Source organism: Ochlerotatus camptorhynchus, unplaced genomic scaffold, assembly GCF_037179485.1.
Source record: "Ochlerotatus camptorhynchus isolate MF236.1 unplaced genomic scaffold, CSIRO-AGI_Acam_v1.1 ptg000083l, whole genome shotgun sequence".
NCBI classification, from domain to species: domain Eukaryota; kingdom Metazoa; phylum Arthropoda; class Insecta; order Diptera; family Culicidae; genus Ochlerotatus; species Ochlerotatus camptorhynchus.
In genome coordinates, this window is record NW_027040573.1 from 1,767,285 (window position 1) to 1,793,735 (window position 26,451).

General features: G+C 38.7%; 1 protein-coding gene across 1 annotated transcript in view; it reads right to left on the reverse strand.

Annotated features, from left to right (window-relative positions):
- The window catches only part of LOC135698192 (M-phase inducer phosphatase), a 431,658-nt gene that overhangs the window by 89,993 nt on the left and 315,214 nt on the right, over positions 1-26,451 (reverse strand). The window contains exon 3 of the mRNA XM_065218089.1: positions 22,363-22,433. Coding sequence (XP_065074161.1) covers positions 22,363-22,433 — 71 coding nt within the window. The remainder of the gene's footprint in view (positions 1-22,362; positions 22,434-26,451) is intronic.

Below are 26,451 nucleotides of genomic sequence, written 5' to 3' on the forward strand. Positions count from 1 at the left end.
GACACAGTTATTGAATGACGTGCATTTTAATCATTTTGAGAGAGCAAAAAAAAGCAGAGAGATAACATAAGTAAAGCACAGCTAAATTCTTCGTAATGCTCAATCCAATATAAACAAATCCAATATAAATGTAAACATAAGCAACTGAAGTATATCTTCAAGTCTCCGCGTACATCGTATGGGTTAGGCAAAAGGTGTGCGTTTGACTTTATACTGTCGCATTAATGACCATTCGCTCATTTTCAACTACTATTCTATTTGTATACCGTCGTACTCTAACGGAACTATCCACCTACCCTCTTCTAAAGATCATGCTCTAGCTAATAAATTATCACACTAAAACTTTATGTTAGCATTTCCAACCAACTCTGAACTTTATAAACATAAATCGAATTAATTTGGAATCTTCAAAAAAGTTGTTCTGCAAACTATTTACAACCTAAGTTCAAGGTGGTAATGGTAGTTAAAATTGATCAATGTTTGAATTGTTCACAAGCAAATGAATAGTTTCGTGACATTGTCGCCTAAATCTATGTTTGATAAATGGTACAAAAAAAGTTAGTATATGTTTCTCCACGTGATGTAGCTTAACATACTTCACTTTCTAGGAAAAAACTAAATTTTGAACACGTTTGTGATCAAGAGATTCTTGTTGACTCACTGTTCCTGCTGTCTTATTGTTGACTACATTGCCCCACATATATAGCGCCACGAAATCATTAACGAAGTAATTATTTTTTGGAAAATAATAATTTGCTACTTGATTTTAATGTCAGTGTTTGGTGGAAAGCTTTTCTTTTGCGATCACCATATCCTTAGCCGAAAGCTTCTGGTTAGTCACTATCTAGAACCCTAAAAGCGTAAAAAGCCACAGTGGAGCCAATCACATATTATGGCAATTCATTACGTGCTTAAAATACACTGTCGACCTTCACTCTTATTAACATCCCTACCGTAAAGCGGTGAACACACGATGAAGCAAGTAGCGCTATAATATATTTCCCAAAAAATATCAAACATGGGATCTCCCACACCCGTTTACACAACAACCCTTTTTTGTCGGTACAAAAAAAAAAAAAAAATCCGAAAATAAATTTTAGCGCGACTTGTTTCCTCGTCTGTTCACTGCTTAATACCTGAAGCAAAAACTGATGCTTTCTGGCATCTACCAAGAACCGTGGCAACATGCTTTCACTGACGTTACCTTATTTGCATTTACTTAATTAAATCATCTACTTATTAAATTTTCCTTCACGTTCGCTCCCCCCTGCGTTTGCGATGGAAGTAATTGTGTTCATTTTTATCAGGAATTTTTCACCGCCCACCATCTGGAAGCATAACGCTCTACTATGATCGTGATGATGATTATGATGACAGCCGTGCATTATCCAGGTCATCATCAGCAGCGTGTCTGCCTTCGCGCAGGTACACGATCTACGTGTTCATCAACGCATATTTCTCTGGAAGGAAAATCAAGTTTGCACGTCCGTCGCACGTGTTAATTTTACACTGCGCTTCAAGGTTCCGCAATGAGTTTGGGTGATGTATCAACTAAGCTGCTGTTGCGGATAGTACCGCATTGCTTCCCGTCTTACATACATTCATTTTGTCTTTTATCATAAACAAACGGTAAAGATTGCGACTATAGACTAAACAAGTAGCTTCTAGGAGTAATATTTTTATGGGATAACAAAAACAGCAAAGCTGGAGATCAAATTAAAATCCAAATTTGCATTTTGGTTGACTTAACGGTTAACACAGCAAAAATGAGAGCAAAATGTTACACTGTTGAATCAAACGGAAACAAATCCTGCTTTCAATTAAATCAATGTGATTACTGATTTTGCATTCATAATGTTTAACTGAATACGGGCATGGCGTTAATGGTTAGCATCGATGCTTCTCACGCAGAAAGATTTGAGCAAAAATCTCACCCCAGGCAAGTCATGAATGACGTAAAATGAGATAAACAACAGATGAACTTAAATTAAATTTTAAACAAGACGTTAACAGCAGAACTTCAAGTTAAGTTGCTTTCATTTAAAAAGTCTTGACTGCATAATGAAAGCACAGACTTCTGTCGCGACAATTGAAATCAAAATGAGTTTTCATTATGATAGGGACTGCACACATGCTTTCATTTTGTTAACCGGCTTTGCTCGGGTTTCCTTTGACATTTCGGGGCTGAATTTCGGTGCGTGGGTTATTATGTACATAATTATAAGCATTTTTTACGGTGGGAACTTATGCTTTGGATTAGTATTGGTTGGTTGAGGAGGTACGTTCATATTCAGAAGGAAGATTTTTGAAGATTTACCTGACGAGAAGGAAATGGGAATATTTTCTCGAAGAATACGAACTAGGGGCCCTTCCGTGGACAACATAGGAGGGGAGGAGGTCCGAAAAAAGTCCATGCTTGTTCACGTGGACCCGTTAAATATATCGAATACAATTATACATGCAAACAAAAATAAATGGACATGTTTCGGGTGCCCCCGGGTAAGTGATTATAATCTGCTTTGAGCCAAAATCTATCACAAGACATATGAAATCCCTTACAAATTCAATAAAAACACCATTATCGGTTGTATCTAGTGCCCAGAACCACATTAATCTCTTCCGGAAAGATTCCGAAGTGCAGTTGGGGAAGTATATAGAATCTATGTTGTGGTATTTTTTAATAATTATTATGCGATTTTGGTTCAAATATATCACTAAATCTCAAATTCTCTATATCAGAATAACTACTGAAGTTGGCAGATATAGTACAAGCTAATAATGCAGAATGCTCTAAATTGGCTACAAGCAGGGCTGGCTAATGTCATTTTCAATGAAAGATCTCATGCGATATTTACAGAGATACTTCTGTCACTGTCTTCGTATGACAAAACGATGATAGAGATTTACTTCAAAATATCTTGGATTTTTTTGTCATGACAGAACGTGACAGTGTTGTTAACAGCGCAATTTCTAGCACATTTATTGATATTATTGTTACTTGTACCACGGAAATCTTAAAAATATATTCACTATATCGATTACATGTTGTTGTTTGCCTAAACTCATCTAAATCAATTAGAAATGTTGATGTGAAATCCGTATGACACTAATTCTCATGAATCGTCAGTGAGAGGATCTATTTTTGCATTGTCACATGACGTCGGTGATATTTACCAGCTCTGGCCACAACATATGAGAATAATGAAAATTATTAAGAGAAGAATTCAAAACTATGACATAAAAATAACCCACCAAAGCTGTAATAGGGGAAATGGCTCTAATGTTGGCATATAGATCTAAAGATTGGGCCCATCTGTAAAAACATCTTGTTTTTAATTTTTGTTTTTCTTAGAACAATGCGTCATACGGACAATACAAATGGATTTATGTATGGGCCTAATATTAAAGACATTTAGAGAGACATTAACCAAGTACTAAACTAATTAAATCACAAAAATACCAAATTTGGTTCAAGTATTGGATATAAATATGTTTTCTTCCAATTAGATTATTTGTTAAAGCTCAAATATCCAAAAGGACTCCACGGAGCCGAGAACCAGTAAATGAATTTATGATTACAATGAAAATATTTATGAGCAACATTGTTTATGAGTTCTTCTTACTCTTTTTGGGAGGTGAATTGAGTTTAGCTTCCGATTTCTGCTATGCTCTCTTTGTCCTTTATCCGCTCCTTCTCTGTATAGTCCATAATACTGAATTTATAGTAGTAATACATACTTGAAAACAGGTGGCTGCTGATTAAGACTATAGATTGCTTTCTCTCCACTGTTCTTCTCGGAATCCGGGGATGTCACATCCATTCCCACCACCTCTTCTTCGAACACCTCAACCACTTCCTCTACGTCTTTGTCGTTTGGCGATGCAACTCCAGTCACTAAACTAGCGTAAGTACTTCTTCATTCCGTTGTTCATTTTCTTCTCACGTTTGTTGCTCTGCTGGATGCTTCCAAAACATCCGCTCGGGGCAGGAATTCATCCGATGCTCTTACGTCTTACAAAGGAAACGCACATTTTTGTTTCCTTGATAGAATATGTTCCCCTTCTGATTGAGGAAATGCAGCGAGTTGGGAATCTTCTTTTTCACGTGCTTCAGCTCAAAGAACGTCTCGCCTTTCTGGGTTTTCGCCACGCCCTTACTTCGCTCCCGACGACGCCCTTATTTCGCTCCCGACGAGGCCCTAACTTCACTTCCTATGAGGCCTGGGCTTCTCCTTCTTTTGTTCTTCTTTATTCATGTGTGTGTGTGTGCGTGTGTAACAAAATATGTTAAGGTGTGTTTTTCGACAGTGTGATTGGACAGCAACCACCAAATGAAAGTTTTATCGATAACCACTGATCTGGATTAGACGCAACAACCTTCAAATCAAAGGTATCATGGTCCGCTATAACATTTTTCAAAATGGTGATGAACTTCGACATCCGGTATCGGAGATATAGCCGGAGCAACTCGATCAGAAGGGCATAACAAAATTATAACAACTGGAGTTATTTATTTAAAAAAATGTAACAGACCGTCTTGAACATTGACTGGTTACTTGTTAAAATAACATAAATCACAACACAAATTCGTCTAGTGGTAACATAATTATAGCAGACGTAGAAATGAATATATCAAAATTATTACAAAACTAGGTATAATCTATAGCGTTCAAAAATATACATCTATAACAACCGTTGTTATAAATTAGATATAAAAATTTACATATTTCTGACCAGGGTGCCTTCCATTCATTTTGACTAAAAAAATGTTTTAAGAAACTATGGAATAATGAGATATTATGAAAATATTTTGATTATGTAAATAACAAGAAAAGATTGTTAAGTTTGTGTTTGACACATAATACATGCCAATTTTGCTCCATGAGAGTCGCAATAAGCGATTTTGTAATTTTTCTCACCCACTCTTCGCTCTTCATTCTTCGCGAAGAGGCGATCAGAAAAACGCTCATTGTGACTCTGTCAAAGCTAAATTTGCAGGTTTGATGTGTGGAACACAAACTTTACAATCTTTTCTTATTGCTTACACATACAAAATATCATCATAATATCTTATTGTTTCATAATTTCATAAAACATTGTTTTAGTCAAAATGAATGGAAGGCACCCTGTTTCTGACAATGGTAGTGCCATTTTTTAACATTTTTCGAATCTAAGTAAAATAATTAATTGCAAATAAAGTTTATTATTTCCGGAATTCATCAACTGTAGGTCTTTTTAATTAATTAAGTGTCGTTTTCCTGGCTTCTTTTTCCATAATATGCTAGAATTCACTTCTAAATGTGTGGTGCTTCATCAGCCAAAGATTTTGCAGCAGCTGATTTGTCTCCTCGATAAATGCGGAGTTCCAACAACCGATCTGAGAGAAAATTTGTTGTTCTGAGTGAATGAATGAAACATTAAGGCTACCTCGCACATATTTCACTTTTCCGGCTCAAGTGGAACGCGTTTAACTGTTTTATGTGGCAGTTGAGCCTGATGCTTGGTTGCGTCGTTCGTGGTCTTCCACCTAGATTGTTAGAGGATCTTCCATCAAATCAGGAATTTATTTCCTCATCTGGATCAGAAGCAGTAGGTAGGGTTTCCGATGACGAATCAGAAAAATTGGAAGATTTTATACATGCAGAATTCTTCGAAGGAAACGATGAACGATGTTCCGGATCGGTATTTATTATCTTATTTATTCTAGGTAGATAAGACTGAGAACATCCTATTTTTTTTCAGGAGCCTTTGAGTAGCTACGATCAATCGGCAAAATTTCATGATAACATTCGTGTCAAAAACATAATGTTAATGGCACTCATTTTTTTACATAAGGCACAAGCTTACCCAAGGAGGTTTGGAAGATTTTAAGAGAATGTTGAATGTTTTCACCATAGGCAAAACTTTTCCCGGTAGCTTTACCACTTTTACTAATGCTTTCCCAGCTCCAAAAGGGTTTATTTTTCTATGAATTGTCAGTATGGGTCGTCTTCTTGTTCAATAATGACAACACACTAACAACCTATTTTTATTTTAAGAGAAGCTGCTCCACAACTTGAACCTCTATGCCCTGTGGAAACCTGTGAATCAATTAAAAAGGACTTTTTGTTACTTTTTCCATAGAGCAGCGCATCAGAGAATCTTGGGTCTGAAATACTCCAAAGAGATAGCTGTATACGAGACAGCGGTTAATACTGAAGAAATTCGTGACATAAGCTGTTTATGAATCAAACAATCTTTGAAAATCATTCGATAATCTTAGTATGTTTTGTGATCATCACTTTAAAAAAAAAGAAAATAGTGGATAAACTTATATTGTGGAATCATTAATACATATTTTATGTATTGATTTTTTTCTTCTTTGAATTCTTTTCCGTGCTGAGCACCAATGCTACCCAACGCCAGGGAGGCAGTTCTCACACCTGGACCCTACCATTCGACTCATCAACTCATGACCCGGGGACCAACGGCCTTACTTCCGTGATCAGAGATGTCATCCCTCAGAACATCCCGGCGGCGCCGACTGGGATTGAAACCAGGCCTGCTGGGGTGAGAGGTAATCACGCTTACGACTATACCACCGGCACCGCTTGAATTGTTGCTATGATAATTAAAATTATCGCCAATTGCCTGCGAAACGCGCTTTCCCTAACACAGATTTCAAAACTGAATTCCATCCGGTCTCACCGAACGGTGTTCATTCAATCACCGCGTGTGGTGAGTGGCAGTGTACACAATGAAAGGCTACCCGCAGCAGCTAGCTATCAAGGCTGCCCTCAACCGCTGATCGGATTCAGATTCGGCTCATCGTGAGCCGCTGTGGGCCATCTATGCCATGCGCGTCACTCTCGTTCCAAACTACATACAGCTCACCAACCTCATCTGTGTTGAACACCCTTTTAGCTCATAATTACTCAACCATCACGACAAAACAGCTCTTTTCATTATTGTTGTTTCAGAGTTAATTTTCATTGAACGTTCGCTCGCCGTGCTGCCAGGCTCATCACCATCATAGTCCATTGATAATGTACCCAGCAACCAAACGTTTGTGGTCAAATGCGTAGCAGTATTGAAGTGTGTGGTAGATGGTTGGTTTTAAGACATTCCTCCAATAAATTTTCCCTTTTTTTTATCTATTGAATAAACCAAAAATTCCATACGTTTTGAACGTTTTGAACGAAACGAGACGTTTCCGTGATGTAAAAAGGTGGTTTCCCTAACACAGACGCCGAATATACGGAACACGTAATCCTACGTCAAATCTACGGTCGTGTCTTGGATACAACCTCTTACTTTTTTTCCTTGATTTGTTTTCCGTCGATCTTGTTATCCGTCGATCTTGTTATCCGTCGATCTTGTTTTCCGTTGATCTTGTTTTCCGTACCAATGCTACCTACGCCAGTTAGGCAGCTCCCACACCGCCGGGGACCAACGGCTTTACATCCCTCATGCCTTAGAAAATCCCGTCGGCGCCGACGGGGATTGAACCAAGACCATTAAGGGTGGCCATCACACATACAACTACACCACTGGCGCCACTACCAGGCCTGGCTTGATTGCATTAATATCCTCAGCAAGCATATAACCAGCGATCCGTTGTAAATTGTTACACTTTTAATCTATTCATCCTTTAAGAAAACACTGCACCAATCCATTTCGAGTGAAGCACTCACACGCACCAGGGCATTGTAGAAGCAGCCCAAACAGTAACTTTTTAATCAAGTGAAATCCCAGTGCACATACAATCACTCATCATTCGCAGCTGCTAGCTGCTTCCATCATCACTCTCGCAGATCCTCGTTTTGATTCGGGTGTGAGAATGAAAAAGAGGTTTCCTTTTCTACTCACCAAGGGAACGATGGAAGCTACTTTCAACAAGCAATTTATTTTCATAATTCCACCACCCTTTCTTCCCGATAACTGTCGGCATGCATCGGCATGAGCCGTGAGGAGATACGGCGGGACCGAGCGCGGAAACAATTACAGGATGTGATGCATAATTTACATTGTTCTTCAGAATGTCTGTTTTCCATCTGGCTAGTGATGAATTGATGGTGAAAGTTTCATCTCGCGAATGATGCACAGTGGTAATGGATTTTTTTTAGATGCTTTTACGGCGGAAAATATTGAAATAAAGTAATGTGATTTGGCTGTTCAAAACAACATGTAGAATTTTTCAGGCAAAAAAATGATTTCATAATGCTAAACGCATTTTTTTTTCATTGTGGAAACGTTTTCATTTTCACAATTGTCCCCGTGTGTACAGTATTTCTTTATACTGGCACGTTCTCCCGTGTCTTCTGGAAAGTATTCCTACAGCTATCACAAATGACTGTCTCTGAGGAAGCTTGCTTCTCAGTAGATACAGCACTCCCTGATCTTGGTGTAAATCAAGCGTCTAGGCGGATGAGCGAACCATAGCGAAGCGTATTTTAATTTTAAATTTCCTTTTTAATTTTCACAATTGCTCAAGTGGCAAACGGGTAATGAGAAAAGTTTCAGACAATTGAAGCACTTTGCGAAATTGACTTGCGACTCTGCCTGCTATGGAACCACGTTTGACCCCGCGGGGGATTTATGCCGGATCGAGGAATTCAAACACTGCTCCCTTCTTCAGTGGAAGGCGAATTACGCTGCGATATGAAAAGTTCAAGGCTGTCATCACCTGGCATGAGATATCTGAAAATGATCACACAGAAAAAAAATCCTAATTTTTCTGGTTATATAAACATCTATGTATGCATGTAAATTCTTCTCACGAAAACTAGAAACTTGCCATAAATGTTGCTTACAGAGATCTACGGTTGCATACGATATTTCAAATATTTCATGAAATGTCTTATATTTTTCTGAACTGTGATAGCTTTGTTCCCCGTGTGAACATGATTCGTTCATTCCTAACGCTGTTGATTGCATCATTAACTGTTAATGGCCCCAGCGGGAAAATTTGTCGTCATTTTTTGTTTTGGAGTAGGGTAAATGGCTCTAATGTTGGCCTATGGATCTAAGATTAGGCACATCGCAAAAAATCTGCTATGGATCAATTTTATCTAGATTTTTTTTTTTTTTTTCCTTTGGTTTGTTTTTTCCGTCGATCTTGTTTTCCGTGCTGAGCACCAATGCTACCGACGTGCCAGGAAGGCAGCTCCCACACCTGGACCCTACCTATCGACCCATCAACTCATGAACCGGGGACCAACGGCTTTACTTCCCATCCGAAGGAAGGCGTGATCAGAGATGTTATGCCTCAGAACATCCCAGCGGCGCCGACTGGGATTGAACCCAGGCCTGCTGGGGTGAGAGGTAATCACGCTTACCACTACACCACCGGCGCCGTTAATTTTATCTAGATGAACAAAATGATATTTTTGGTCACTATTGAAAATTTAGTCGAGTGCTGAATTTATGTATGGGCTCAAATTAGGAGCATTTAGGCTGACATTACATCCATTTCCCCTACTATCACAAATTCTGTTTTGTCCGTTTCATCCACCATTTTTGACGTAGGAGTACGCTCTACACTTCTTACAAAAATAATAATGGAATGATGATTTTCTTTTCTTCGATATATTTTGTAAGTAGTACTTTCCATAGGATTAGAATTCTCAAGTGGTTATTGATTGTCAAACAATCAAACTTACTTAAATTTGTTAACATATGATGTGGCTTATGGATTTAATATTTTTGTTAAATATGATGCACTTGTATGGAGCGTAATGAATCTTACAAGTTTACATTATATATCATGTAAGAATATTAAGGAAAATTATGAGTGCTGTGTGAGAAGCCAATGGGTACAGTCGCGTTTTGTTTTAGTTCCAAGTCTGGCACGTGATAATTTAATTTATTAGTTTGTTCGCATACGTTTTGTCCTCTAGTGGGGTTATGAGTTTTTCGGAAGTGTTATTGTGGAACAATGATCGAATTTTAGTAGCTCCAAGCCCCGTGGCGATAGTTCAATATCATGTGCTTTGTGTGCTGCTCTCACATTCCCCTTTGTTCTCCTCTATAACTTCGATCGCTTGCGATGTTTTGTGCAGGTGGTGTGATAAGTCAAGCTTTTGTTATCGCGAGTGAGGTGTGTTCTTAAATAGATACATAAAAAACGTTTCATCATACAGTGTTTGAGCTTGGCTCTTGGTTAATATGAATGACCAGTTTCCCGTGCCTGCAAAGCAAAAATGAAAATGATGTAGCAGAAAACTAAATCATACCCTAAAGGGCGAACACGAAATTATTGCGACACCGAAAATGTCATGTCAATTTTCTTATAATGTTTAGAATCAAACCAAAATTTTATGGTAGTTTTATACATATATTTACTTCAACAATCAAAAGAAAAGTTAATCGATGGAGCCTTGAGTGTAAAATTGAACGCATTTTCGCTTGATGCCCTCCATCAAAGTCTTTACAGTGTCATCCGCTACCAGTTTCTCAGTTTTTTTTTCCATTTTCTTAACACTGCTCCACCGGGCGCAGCTCCGGACAGTTTGGTGGATTCATGTCCTTTGGAACAAAATGGACAGAATTGGCCTCATACAACTTCAGGACACTTTTAGAATAGTGGAATGATGCCAAATCTGGCCAAAATAGCGGAGCATCGTCGTGCTGCTGCAAGAACGGCAAAAGGCGCTTCTCGAGGCACTCAGATTTGTAGATCTCGCCATTTACTGTGCCCTTTGTCACGAAAGGCTCAGTCCTCAGTCCGCAAGAGCAGATGGCCTGCCAAATGAGATATTTGGAGGCGAACTTCGACATTTTCTTCTTCTTAAATTTGTCGTCCACATCAAACTTGCTCTTGCCGGTGAAAAACTCCAACCCCGGAATTTGCTTAAAATCGGCTTTTATATACGTTTTGTCGTCCATCACACAGCAGCCATATTTTGTCAGCATCTTCTCGTAGAGCTTCCGTGCCCGAGTTTTAGCCGTCGATTGTTGCCGCTCATCGCGGTTTGGGAAGTTCTGTACCTTGTATGTATGTAGTCCAGCTCTCTTCTTTGCATTCTGGACGTAGCTCTGCGACATGCCGATCATTTTAGCCAAATCACGGCTTGAGACGTTGGGATTTGCTTTAATCATCCGCTTCACCTTTCCCTCCGTCTTTTTGTTCTCCGGTCCCGGTTTTCTTCCAGCTCCTTTGCCGTGGTCCAACGTCAACCGCTCCTGGAACCGCTTCAACACTCTGGAGACGGTTGAATGGTGAATGTTCAACATTTTTCCCAACTGCCGGTGCGACAGGTCAGGAAATTCCAGGTGTTTGGAAAGAATTTGTTCTCTCAACTCGCGTTGGTTCACCTCCATTTTCGTTGAATCGAAAAACACGACTTCGAGTTTGACAGCATGTACACAATACACATCAATGAGAAAGTGTGCAAAATTTGGTTGATTTTTACCCAATGGTTAAAAAGTTATGCCCTGTTGAATGTGTCGCAATAATTTCGTGTTCGCCCTTTACTATCGTGCGCTTATGTAATTTTGTTGCTGCTGTGTGAGGAGAGCCGATTTGTTAGGTTGTATTTTTTATTGGTCCCGGGTATAGCGCATGATAATTTGATTGAATTAGTTTTACGACTAATCTCGAGTGGTTGGAATTTGTCGGCTGTGTTGTTGTGGATTGTGGTTGGTGTCATGTCCCGACGAAAGGAAGGACACAAGTGTATGAGAAAATTTACAATAAATAAATAAAAGGCAGTGGTACCCGTAGTATAATTAGTCGCATGGCTTAGATGCACTTCGAACGTGGATGTAGAGCTGAATGCAAGACAATCATCAGGATTACCAAAGCAGCACGCTTACTTGTTATCTTATCCAAGAACTACTCATGTAACTAATCCAAAAAGTACATGATAATACTGATATAAGGCTTATATAAAAATGTCCGTATATTGGCCATATATATTGCAAAAAGGGCTCTGAGCCCATATCGGGCTATTAACGGGCTTGGTGGTTACTTAAGTACCCAAGCAATACGAAATTATATAGCAGTTAATATAACTGCACAGTTCGAAAAGTAGTGTAAATTTCTGTTCAATATGATGCACACAAATGGAGCGTCATATTTCATATAAGTTTACATTATATATCATGTAAAGTTCTAGCACAATTCATGCAATGTAGCAAATATTGTATACAAACCCCATCTTTGTTAACAATATTGTTTACAAGTTGCTCGGTTGTGTGAAATTAAATTTAAGTTTACGTGAATGAATGTTTACATCACAATTAAAATTCAGAATTTTTATCTGTGTGCACAGATAAAAATTCTGAATTTTAATAGTGATGTAAACATTCATTCACGTAAACTTGTATTTCATTTCACGCAACCGAGCAACTTATAAACAATGTTGTTTACAACAATGGGCTTTTGTATACAATATTTGCTACATTCCATGAAATGTGCCAGAACTTTACATGATATATAATGTAAACTTATATGATATGTGACGCTCCATTTATGTGCATCATACTGAACAGAAATTTACACTATTATTTCGAACTGTGTGTTTCTGGTTGTTAGGAGATTACTCAACATAATTGCATGAAGATGTGTTAATTGGGTAGGTGCTAACACCCAATATACAAACTAACATTTTCTGCTTTGTAAGCCAACTTTTGCAGCGTTGTGCTGTAAAGAAGCTGAAGAAAAACTGCAGATACAGCTACAAGCAGAAGCTAGCAAAATTGGTTTGTAGAGCGTTTACTCAACTTTTTCACAACCATTATTCAATTTACCAATCTCACTGAATAACAACAGCCAATAAACGCTAATGTCACTTTTATACACATCCTAATCCACTTTCAACTTGTAGTCGCAAAACAAAGCTGTTAAAGTGAATATGTTACTCATTTGATGGCTTCTATACAAACAACCTCTCTTGTTGAATAACATAAACATCAAAAGTGTTTTTTCAACAACTAAACAACCTGTACTCAGCTAATCAACTGTGTTAGCGCTACTTTGGACGCATTTTTACGGTCAACTAGGTTTATTTTTAGACGTGTGCAGTTTTACAGCTCTTTTACAAAGCTAAAGTAACTAGTCGAGAAAAGTGAGTCATGTGCACTATTATAAAGCCTCTACTCAGCGATTTTGTTGTAGAAGGGCATGTTGTTTTTTTTACATCAGTTCAAAGTGTTGGCGTAGCACAGTTGTTAGTGTCAAGGATTGCCAATGCGGTCGTCTCGAGTTCGATTCCAGATTTCCGGTGCAGGGTAAATAATTTGGTGGTGTTGCTTGCAACTAATTTGGATTAATTTGATTTACAGCAAAATATAAACTCAATAAATTCCTTGATTAAAAAAATATCGTAGACAATATTTAACCCGGCTTCAAGACAAAGCTGTGTAATGATTATTGGATAACCGGAAAAAGGTTGAATAAGCGCCTTTGAAGTCCACACACAACTAAACAGCAGGATAACAGCTGTATATAAGCGTTAATGGATATGCAATAAGAGCTTGTCCCAACCGTCCCAACAGCCATAAAGTAGCTGACTAAGTTCACCAGATTTGCTTGTATAGAGGTTGAATAAAGGTTTCCTCATATCGTATAACATTTGAATACAGCTTGAGGCTGTATAAATGAAATGAGTAAAGCGTTTACTTTGCGAAAATTGTTAGTTGGGTACCGGGCGATCACTATTCTCAGCGCAGCATCGACAACAGACCAAATTTTTACGACGCGGAAGATCCTACAAAAGTTTCGCAAATAAATTGCCATCGAAATTTGTTTTTTTTTCTTCTTTGATTTGTTTTCCGTCGATCTTGTTTTCCGTGCTGAGCACCAATGCTTCCGACGCCAGGAAAGCAGCTCCCACACCTGGACCCTACCTATCGACCCATCAATTCATGAACCGGGGACCAACGGCTTTACTTCCCTTCCGGAAGAAGTCGTGATCAGGCTCTCCCTGATGGTGGATCGTTGTCTCTTCAGAGAGACTTGGACGTCCTGTCTGTGAATAATAAGATCTGCCTGAACGGCACACTGGTAAAATGGTCGAAAGAGGTAGTCTACCTCGACTTAACACTAGACAGCAAGCTGATTTTCAGGGAGCACGTTGGCAAAACCAAAACCAAGTGTATCATTTTGATAAGATCACTGTATCCACTCATCAACAGGAGGTCTACTCTATTTCTGAAAAATACGCTTGCTGTCTACAAACAAATCATCCTTCTCGTAATAGAATACGGGATGCCAATCTGGGAGAGTTGCACCAAATGCCATCACCTTAAACTCCAAAGGATCCAGAACAACATCCTTATGATGGTCCTAAACAGTCCCCCGCGGGCTAGAAATTCTGAGATCCAACTCCTAGCTGAAATTTAGACACTAGAAGAACGGAGAATAAGGCTTGTACTCGAAAAAACTACAAGTGACAGCCCAATGGGGTTGTACGCAATGATGACGTAGGACTACGTGGTATGATATAATAAATATATTTGTTAACTTCAGCAAGAGCTTGTGTTTTGTGTAGGAATAGGAATTTTAGCGGGGTTCTCTCTGTTTATACTCTTTAGTATGACTATGATTGCCCTGAAAAGAACCTTTTGATATGAATTTTAGTTGGGACATGTTCAGAAAATTAACTCATTTGGAAAATGTTGGTGGCCCTGAAAAGGGCCGATGGTAGTACAGGCTTAAAGGCTTTGGAAGATGATGATTACGTGTAGGCAGCTGCGTATTCAGTGACGGCATCACGGATCACATTTTCTCGGCACACCTTCAGCACACCTCGGGTTTCCTCGTACATCAGACTGGAGATGAGCTTGAACACGCCAAGAACAGACAGTTCTGGCCATGGATGTCGTCTACGCATCATTATGACCAAAACGGCCCTTTTCAGGGCCACAAAGTTCATTTAAGAAAAGAGTTAGAGTAGAATTTTTAAAGAACTACAAAAATAGTTTTCACCATTAAGTCAAGGCTATTTTTTCTCATTGATGGTGCTGTTCCGTTGATAGTAAGTTAGAAATTTGGAAAAGTGGATGGAACGCTTTGGATGCATATTATGGTCAAAATAAGTCAAAAGAAATCATTGATTATCGTTCAGTTTTTTCCTAGAAATGTTTGATAAATAGTATTTTCTTGCAGGCTTTCTTGTTAAAAGGGAGGGAATTTTTATGTATTTTTTATGCAGAATTTGCAAAATGGACTTCAAATGTTACAGAGTGTCATCAAAATACATAGAATTTTGAGATATTGAGATCGTGGGAGTGAATTTTCTCTTTCAAATTTGATTGTTTTGGCTCTCTGGGGATTGGTAGTAAAGCGGTTAAAAATGTATGGGAAAAAACCTTTTATATTTAATTCTAGCTTATTTAACAGAAATTTCCAGGAAAAAAATGAACGACAAAGCCCATAAACGATTTCTTTAGGTTGTCGTCAACTTTTTTTGGAAAGCTATGTGAAATTCACATGGACTTCATGCATTACATATGTGATATATTTTTTGAGTGTATCCCCTGTTTCCAAGTTTGGTTACAAGATTACAACTCTGTATAGCATTTTGTGTGGTCGTTGGGAGCGTGTGGTTCTGAATATGGCGATGAGTGTGCAAAATATTACGCAATTCCATCCTCCCTATCCGCACGCGCCCGAGGATCGGAGGCGAATGCCACTTCGACTTGTTTCGTCTACTTACTACTCTCTGACGACTGTGCTGGGGAAGCACAATATGCATGTAGGTAATTGGTGGATTTGTTAGTTAATTTATATTATAGTTATATTATATATATATATATATAGTTAATTTATATTTCAATAGTTTCTTGTTGAAAATCAACTTTCGGAAGCATTGATATCGATGCCATATTTCTGATCGATTGGTGATCAAATTATTGAAATTGGACCAAGGACAGCTGTCGTTCCCGTCGAGATCACTGACTGCTGGCAGCGCCGTTGCCTTGATGGTGCAAGCGCTCCGACGTGAATCAACCTTCTTGTCTGAGGGATAACAATCCCACGTTCTACAAATCTCAAATACTTTTTCGAAAGGACATATTAGCTTTTAAAAAATGCATTTTATCGCCGGTTTGGCGTAACTGATAGCTCGCCCACGCATACTAACACTTCTATATTAGGTAGGGGAAAATTTCCCCTATCTGATGGTAGTGTTAGCACGCGTGGGTGAGCTACCGCGGATCTGGACGATCGACGATCAAATGCGCTTACAAAAGCTGATATATCCCTTCGCAAAAGTAATCGAGAAATACTTCTTGGGCTGTGTGCCATTGCCGAGTTAAATTTAACTCGTAATTAAACGTGACATTTCGTAAACTATTTTCAATGTTCGAAAATCCCAAAAAATTATCGGTTTTCAAACAGCCACGGTTGCCAAATTTAACTTCTAGTAGGTCAGAAATAACCACGCTCGGATAGCAGGGTTATTCGATAGCTCATCTGTCACTTTTTACCCCGAGTTAAATTTAACTCGCCAATTGAGTCACAGCCTTCGAAGTAAAATAAGGCACCATCCATAAATGACGTAGAATTTTGTTGACCAATGAACCCCCCTTCCTCCTCGTAGCGTGTTTTGATATACTTAATACATGACCGGTCACATCTTCTGAAATCCCTCTCCCTCCTTAACTATTAAGGTTCCCTAAGCATTGGGCGACAGTGAAATCAGTGCTATGTCTTAACAATTTTCCTATTTTAATAGTCTGGTAGGACTTCCTCAGAATGCTATAAAAAGCACACAAATACGGGTTTGACATTTATGCGAAATTTCGGTATTGATCGTGAATATATCGCGATCAGAATTCGTGCGTTTTGTGAACGCACATCCATTATTTTCTGTGGTTCTGTGGTTAAAAAAAAGGATTTCCCTACACAGATTACAGTACCAAGCCGGAGGCGGCGGGTTCGGTTCCCGGTGCGGTCGAGGGAATCTTTCGTATTGAATATTTTCTCGACTTCTCTGGGCATAGAGTATGATTGTGCTTGCCACACAATATACAAATTCATGCATTTGTATTGGACTTGAAAGCTCTCAATTAATAACTGTTGAAGTGAATTTAGGCTGTGTTCCATTTGGATATTTTCATTTAAATTTGACACTTCGAAAATAAATTAAGATGTTCGAAAATCCCTCTGTTGTTGATCGTTCGATTTTCGGGAAAGCGTCTGTCAAAGTTGATTCCTTGTCTGTCAGAAATAAGTCTTCTGGAATAGCAGGTTTATTTGAAAATTTTCCATCTGTCAAATTTAAGAGAAAATTCACCAAATGGAACATAGCCTCAGAACACTAAATTGAGAGCACGCAATAAGCTAACATGCACTAAGCAATAAGCTTGAAATGCGAAGAAGAAGGTATTTTAAGCACACAGATCGATGAAATAAGCTTTTATCTAGCATCTAATACGACAAACACAACAAGAAATGGTTATGTGCTCAAGTTATTAACGAAAGAGAAAGTCGACGAAGAGAATCGATCAATGTTATACTTAGGACCTAATGCAATGTTCTGATTGAATATTATCAAAAAATTGTTCAATGTAGTGCTGTAACCTGTAACAGGTTGTATTGGCTATCAAAGGCAACAGCAAACGCACCGAGGTGTGTTAATTCAAGTGAATTATTAACAAAAGATAGAATCGATCATCGCGGTTACGCCCTTATGCATGCTCACATTCGAATTTGTAATCTGTGATAGATATAGAAGTCACTTTTTTTCCCACCACAGAAACGCTCCGTGTTCTTATGCCAAATGTTACATGTGTGTCTATAAAACCCGAACGAAATCTTTTCCCACCGGTGCCCTTAGATTTTTTCGCAAATTTTCTCACACGCACGTCTCTTGCCGATGATATGTGCTAACCTCTCAGTATCTTCTAACTGTCGCATATAACAAATAAAAATTGACTTTCAGTCGCTAACCTAAATCGAAATCTTTAAAAATCAGTAATATTTAATTTTTGTTTGCTCAATCGGTAGATAAAAGATGTACCGATCAAGGTTACTGATACGGCCACCCGGCACTCGAAGTCGGTATTTGGAATAAACTTATCATTCACGGACAAGGATGGCATTGTTCAAATAATGCATCTTGGTAAGTATATTGCAAATTAATAAACCTATCGTGCCAATATTACAAATGCCATGTCCGCAACATCATCCGTTCGAAAACACCATGGAAAACACGTCTACGAGCATAGTATAGGTCTCGTGGCCGTAGATGATCACCGGTCTTATCAACGGCGTGTAGAATGTAGATAGTCGACTTCGTGGTGCGGTGAATTTTATTCGAACCGAGCGTCCTCCGGAATCTAAACTAGGCACAATTCCCTGTCATAATGCGTCTTTGAATTTCTCTACTGGACAATTGAATACGACATCAAAAAAAAAAAGATAAACTATTCCTCCTTTTGGAATGCTATTATTTTACCTTACCCATAGATTCTAGTCTTAATAAGTCGTAATGTTTAATTTTGATTGTAAAATTGCAAAAAAGGACGCTACAAGGGATCGCATGTAGTTCAACTTTCCGAATTTGTCTAAACTCTCATACTTTATAAACTCACAAATAATGGACCAAGAATTATATAAAGAATGTTATACCGTAAACTCTAGAGACCATTTTTGATCTGATTTTATTTTAATTCCAACCTCGCCGTTAAAACTTGGAATTGTATCAAACGTTATTTAACTCGTTGAATTTATTTTTATAATTATGCGCTGGAAAAGGTTGAGAAAAAGTTTTGCACTCACTTGAGGAAAGGCGTTATTGATCCATATCGACAGGCCTGTTCCGTCTCAAAATAAATGGGTACCAGTTCGACATTCTATACTACATATTGCAAAATTGTACCACATATTTAATTGAGTCAAACGCGCTATGGATTTTGGTCAACGGCACCCAATGTTTTGAAGCCGAAACTGTAGGAGCAAAGCCTAATGAAGTATTTTTATTATGTTATTTTTCCAACCTAAAATAACTGTTCTTGCGCATACACCTGATTTGCAACCACAGTAGTGCGATTGCTGAATGATTGAAAATGCTTCGCTCCAGTGCAGCGTCAAGCTACCACTCAAGCGTCCAGCATAGTACATCGCATCGCCGTGAACACTCGTGGCGAGTGGAATCTTGCATTCTTTGTGAAGATTACCCAGAAACAAATAGCAATCGAATTGAATGAACTCAGCTAAACTCGTCCAGTAACGAACAAGCGGATGAGTGGCGATTGTTGATTTGCCTAAAGCCGTAACTCAGCGAACGACGAGAGAATGTAGAAGAAGCGCAAAACAAAATTATTTAACATCATTCGTGGGAGATAAATTCTCTTGCACGAAAAGAGAGCCTGCCTCCTGCAGTACTACCATAGAGGTAATTGTTAGACAAGTAGGTCCCGAAGAAACGTGCTCAACTTTTTGGCTCAGCTCTGGTACTATCTTCGGTCCCAAGCTAATCGATTCACCCCTCGAAACATAGGAAAAACCAATAACCCCTCATTTTATCTGTCAAACTTTCATAGCGAATCAAAACAAAAATTGCGTAGTACTAGAATTTCGACTAGAATGGGGTACGTTAATCTTTTGCTTGGGACCAATAGGCTAGTCAAGTAGTGAGCCAAATTAAAATCGTTAGTTTCGTATTAATTGTTGGTACTACTTCAGCAACAGCGAGAGGAATATACAACGAATTGTGCCTCGCTGTGAGGATCAGCAACCTTGCCGAGAACTCATTGGAGGGATTTATGGCTAATCAAGTATTCCCGATCAAATACGAAATGTTGCAGCGATTCAACTTCAAAACGGTAAAAAAAATGCTCCTTTTAGCGTTTCGAAATTGAATCGCTGTGGAAACCTTACTTCTGATCAATCTCATTAGGGTAGAGAACTACTTGGGCCTATCGAGCAGAAAACATCAAATAAATCCATGATTTCAGAGTTAACAAGTCAATTATGGGTTTGGATGATACTTCACTTAATAAGCTACCGAGCGAAGTCAATAAGAACGCGTGATATGAAGGTTTGCATCCATAATTCACAAAAAACAAAAGAAGCGCTCTGACCGAATCAATTATTGCTCGCATTAAAATATATGTTAAATAGTCATCATGGAATAGCTTCCGACGATTATTGACGTTTGTATATTGTAAACATATCTATCTCAATCAGTTGATAGTCAAATAAATTTGCCTTTTATGAAAACCAACAGCAAATATTTATTGTTGGCATGGTTTTTGGGATGAAAGCGCCTTGTATAATTGTTCTGCATAAATTATTGAAATAATTTACAACATTGTAATGGTAGACTCATCGAGACTCAGCGAAATTGTTAGTCCAACTAAATATTTCTAACAATATCAATAGTGTATTGAATAACTTTTATTGTCAATGTCCCATAATATTAGGGGTTCAGGAAAAGAATGTATAAGAAAAGAAAAAAAAATTTCTACTGAAATATTTACTTTGCTATGATTATAATTGTAAGCCTTCTTCACGGCTTACCCAGGTTCCAGGACTATAGTACTGGAACTTCATGAACCATAACCGTATAATTTAGAGGTTGTTTTATTTTACACAGGGGCATTCAGAAAGATTTGAACACGCAATACCACCGAACCGGCACATAAATTGTTCAGTGTTATTTTTCTTCACTCTACACGCAAACCAAACATCTATTACAATGAATGTTAGTTCTGTTTCCTATCATCCTCTGTTCATGAACATCGCAATGAATGTTAGAAATTGACCATGCAGACAATGTAATGGTTTTTGTCTTTTTTATTTCGTGTTCTATATACGCTTTCGACTATACCAGTAAGCTTGTTTGCTTTTAGGCTATCCATATACAGAAGCATCGAGAGAGCAGTGGAGAAAGCAAATGTCTGATAATCGCAACGTTTCGTGGTTCAAGTCCAGTCGGTCTCCAATTTTCTTGCATTGAACCGCAGCTAGGTATATCGCATCCTCGGTTCATGTGGTCTCCACTAACAGCCTCTGATGATGCTAACATCCTCTGATGATGAATCCCACATAATTGTAAGCGAATCTTATATCCTCCCCCCGGTTAGGTTTAGCAAAACGAGCATGCTAATTGAACGAGCTCAATCTCGAAGTCAGCTGTGGTCCAGTAGAATCGAGTGCAGACATCATCAGTATCACACTTCAACAGCACTGGATCGAATCTCAAATCAGCAAATCAGCTACAATAAAAAATAAGTCGCAGCTGAGAAATCTTCCACTGTCGTTGATTATGTTTTGATTTATTTTTAGAATCGATAAAATATGCAAGTCAAAACAAAAAGTAAATTTCATGTGATTTTCATATCAACTTTAATTAGATTGATTTATGACATGTATACTGCCCATAACAGCATAACTGTCCCATATGAATAGGAAATCAACAAAGATGGGACAATTATGCTTTTATGGGCAGTATACGACGCTGTTGTGAAAAGTGAAGTTTATGCATGTCAGTTAATTCTCATAATTTGACCGATTTTCATTTATCATATGACGAACATATAAAAGTTATCAACTTATCAGCACTGTAAATGTATCAGATATTCATTTAGCATTTACCAAACACATTTTCAATCATAGCGTTTTCATTGGATTTTCTTACAGCGCAGACTTCCATATAATGGGAGTATGTCATATTGTTTCAGTGTAGGGAGTGTAGCCCCAGGGTAAAGCGAGGTAGCCGGCACGAGGAAGCACAGGACTATGATAAAAAGAGAAACATAAAATGCGTTCTTATTTTTAACAAACCACCCTGCTGCGGAAAAGCTTTGTTTCAATTTATCATAATATGTACAATTCCCACGGTTGATCCTTTCCTTGTATGACATTGATTGCGATAGATGCTTCAAGATCAACCGTCTCAGGCTTACGATGAAAGCTCCTTCACAGAACAACCAATAGAACGTCGCAGTCATCGCAATTGCTAGCAAAGATGGAAAATTCTCTCGTAATGAGATTCTTTTACTTCCGACCTGTCAGCTGTGTCTACTGGAGTTCAATTTAATTTTACCTGCTGGCATCACACCGAAGACAGAGACAGGAGAAAAATGTCTTTCCAATGTCGCTCATGTCGTTGTCACCAATATAAACCGTGCAAGCATCCAGAGATCCGGATGATGGCGGAAGGTGTAACGCGGAAAAAGAAAATTCAGTAACAGCACTTTGATGTCGGACAAAGAAATACTTGAGCAAAGAATTCCATTTCACTCGCAAATTTGTGCTTCCTCATGTGAGTTTTGCCTTGGGAATCGAGCTGAATTTATGCAATATAGGTATTTAGAATTCAAGGAAGGAAAGGTTGTAGTGGTTTGGGAGGATGCCAAAACCGGAAAGGATGTTGATGGGGAGTTAATTTGATGATGTGCAACACTTGTCGATGGTGCAGCACTTACCCGGTATCGATAGCTGGAATCCAGTACGTAGACGCTGTTCTTGTTGCAATGCACCAGCATGTCGTCCATTTCTGTAAGCAAAGAGAGAGAGAGATAAATAGAGAGTTCAAAGGGTTAGCCAACAAGTGCCAGTAAGATTGCTCGTATTTTACTAAGCTCAAAGGAAAGGCAAGTTGTAAAACATATGTAGAAATACTACTGCGCTACTGCCAGAAGAGATCGGGCAGATTAGATTAGGAAAGATTAGATAGGTACATAATTGCTTCACAAAGAAACATTCAATGCTCTAGGGTCACTAGGGTAAATGTCGGCTTCGGCACCCATTGACTGTTTTCGGCAACCAAAATTTAAACGTTAATTTCACTATGTTTTCCCATCAACACACTTCCCTGAATGCATCCAAACGATTCTTTAGTCTTTCAGCTTCAATCTGATTGTATGTGTACGTCTGAGCAGTCCTGTTATGGCAGATTTTTATTCATATGAAGCATACGTACTCTAAAATGGGGTTGATTTCAAGTTGCCGATAATAGAACAGCTGGTTAACACGCAGTTCTAATGGGAAGGTTGCCGAAGAAAACAAGGCTGCCGACAATAGTCACACTCACCTGAGAAGTTTGGAGCGTTGTAAAAACGCTTTCAAACAGTTTTGAAGAATTCTGTCGATTAAAATGGATAGAGAAGCAAGCAGCAGATGAATGTAAACCAACAGACACGTCATATATGTGCGTGACGCTGAGAAAATGCTAATAGAAGTGTGGACACTGCTTAGATTGACGAGAATACGTAAATTCCCCTATATAAACATGATTTTTGTGGAATCTGTATCTTCAGTCATTTGTTTTGATTCGAGTAAATGGGTTGGTAGGCAATCAAGTGGATAGTTTTCAGTAAACATTAAAGGGTGATACGGTCAAAATTTGGTCAAGGGAAAACGCGTGTAAATCGGTGAAATCGTTTATTTAAAAAATCAAATTAAATTTCTTTTTCAAGTTCAATTAGTATAAAATTCAGGAAAAATATTCAGTTAGGCTTCAGCTTTTCCAAATCCGAATTGCCGGGCCTTACGCTTGACCCCTGCCATCAGATTTTGTACAGCCACCTTGTCCACCTTCTTCGCCGCAGAAAGCCAGTTTGCCTTGAACTGCTGCTCGCCCTTAGCAGTTTTTTTGGTCTTCTTTAGGTTCCGCTTGACAATAGCCCAGTATTTCTCAATTGGGCGGAGCTCTGGCGTGTTGGGAGGGTTCTTGTCCTTGGGAACCACCTGCACGTTGTTGGCGGCGTACCACTCCATGGCCTTTTTACCGTAATGGCAAGATGCCAAATCCGGCCAAAACAGTACGGAACAACCGTGTTTCTTCAGGAAAGGCAGCAGACGTTTATTCAAACACTCTCTCACGTAAATTTCTTGGTTGACAGTCCCGGAAGCTATGAAAATGCTGCTTTTCAAGCCACAGGTACAGATGGCTTGCCAAACCAGATATTTCTTTGCGAACTTTGACAGTTTCATGTGCTTGAAAACATCTGCTACCTTTCCCCTTCCTTTTGCCGTATAAAACTCCTGTCCCGGAAGCTGCTTGTAGTCGGCTTTGACGTAGGTTTCGTCGTCCATTACCACGCAGTCAAACTTCATCAGCATCGTCGTGTACAGCCTCCGGGATCGCGCTTTGGCCGTCGTATTTTGTTTATCATCGCGATTTGGAGTTACTACCTTCTTGTAAGTCGATAGTCCGGCTCGTTTTTTGGCTCGATGCACGGTTGTAGACGATACACCCAGCTTATTTGCGGCATCTCGGAGAGAGAGGTTAGGGTTTCGCTTGAAACTACCGGCAACTCTCTTTGTCGTCTCAGCGGCTTCCGGTTTTCGATTTCCCCCCGATCCAGACTTCCTGGCTGTCGACAAACGTTCCCCAAACACTTTAATTACATTTGTAACGGTTGATTTGGCAACTTTTAGCGATTTTGCCAACTTTGCGTGCGAGTAGCTCGGATTTTCGCGATGCGCGAGCAAAATTTTGATACGCTGCTCTTCTTGCTTGGACGGCATTTTGACAACTGAAGAGTGAATTCCAAAATCAAAATAGGAGCAACATTCTACACACACACACACCTTCAAAATGAGGGGTGTTCAGGTTTTTTAAATGCAAAATTAAAAGAAATACGTCAAGTTGATATTGACCAAATTTTGACCGTATCACCCTTTACAAGTTTGAGCGGAAAATCATCCAGGCTAGACTAGAAAACATTCCGGAGCCACAGTCAGTGTCAGATGCCAATGGTTTTAAGAAATTGAATTTAATTGATGGATGAGATCAAAAATTAAAAATATCAAATATGGGACGCGTACTGCCGTGCGCCAACAGTGTGACGTGTACACGGAAAAGAAATCCATTCCCATACTCGTGGACGGCAGTTTGATTACATCACTAATTATAACTCTATTTGATAACCTCATGTCAGAAAATTTGATTTCAATGTTTTGGAATTTGTTCTTCGAACGTCATTTTGCTGCACGTTCGTGGAAAATCGTCCCTATGATTAACCCTCCGTTTCCCATTGCCATTTTGGAGCCGAGCTACCAATTGATATGAAACCAACGGGTATTCATTAAAAAACTTGTTATTAACTTAACAAACTAAACTTTTATCACAGTTAAACCCCAAAGCATTGGTACTCAGAACGGAAAACAAGATCGACGGAAAAACAAATCAAGGAAAAAAAGAAAAGCTGTTTATATTAAGCAACTGCACCATACTTACTTATCTCAAATCTAAATATGTTCGGAAATCTTGCATTTATTTCCCGAAATTTACAGTTTAAAACAATTAAATATTGTGGAACGAGAAAAAGAGCTGAATTCAGTTTTCTGTTATTGTTTACATTTTTGTCCGGGTGACAACGAGAGAATGGCTGGTAGTTATTTTTTCATGCATGCGTTGCGCCCGGGGAGTGGACACACAATAAATGCTAAATTAAAACTAACTATTGTTGGCTTCTGTCCGTGTAGAAAGTTACTGTCTACAACCAAGTTGTAGTTTTTAATGTCTTTTTGTTGGTGAACAGTAGATCAGAATTTTCTCACAAACTCTAGGCTTAAACCTTCTGAACAACTTTGTTCAAGACAGTAACTTTCTATCTGGTCAGGATCTCGAGATATATCACAGGCGAGAATTTCACATTCAACTATCACTACGTAGTGACAAAATTTCGAACAAATGTCCACGATCAAAAATTTTGTGATATCCTGAGATCAAGAACTTGAGATATTTTATAAGCTAGAGTTTCACATGTATACTAGCATCATATAATGAGAAAATTCTGAACTACTGTCCACCAGCCAAAAGACCTTGACCTCATGAACAACTTTGTCGTAGACAATAACTTTCTATCTGATCAGGATCTCGAGATATAGCATATGCGAGATGTGTACATGTACACTAACGCCACGTGGTGAGAAAATTCTAAACTACTGTTTACCAGCCAAAAAGTCTTGACCCCCTAAGCAACTAGCATACTAGCGTTGCGTAGTGAGCAATTTCTGAACGATTGAACACCAAGCAATAGGCTTTGACCTTCTGAAAAACTTTGTGAACGACAGTAACTTTCTATCTGGTCAGGATCTCGATATGTTCCATGTTGTAATCAATTAAATCAAATCCTACGTAGTATTGTCACAGTTTACGTGGTTTTCATTTACATTTTCCCTATTATTTTCCCTATACTATAATCAAAGTTTAGCTTGTTTCGATCAAAACAAGTTTTTTGAGGAATACTCGTTGGTTTCAGATCGATTGCTAACTCAACAACAAAATGGCAATGGAAAACTCATGTGTGTTGTACAAAGTACAACAGCGCGAGTAACGGAGGGTTAAATGGTTCAAATTCATGGTTTTTTCTTGAAAATATGCTGTTGCACTGAATATGAAAATTCAAAAAAATTAAAAGTGGTGTTGGAGTTGGTGCCGTGGAGCCGGAGTCGATCGCATTTTGAGCAAAAGAAGTTATAGTGGAAGTCTAAAAAATGCACTGACTCCAACTCCGACAGTTATTAACTATAATTTTAACTTGAATGTCCCGAAAATTGATCCT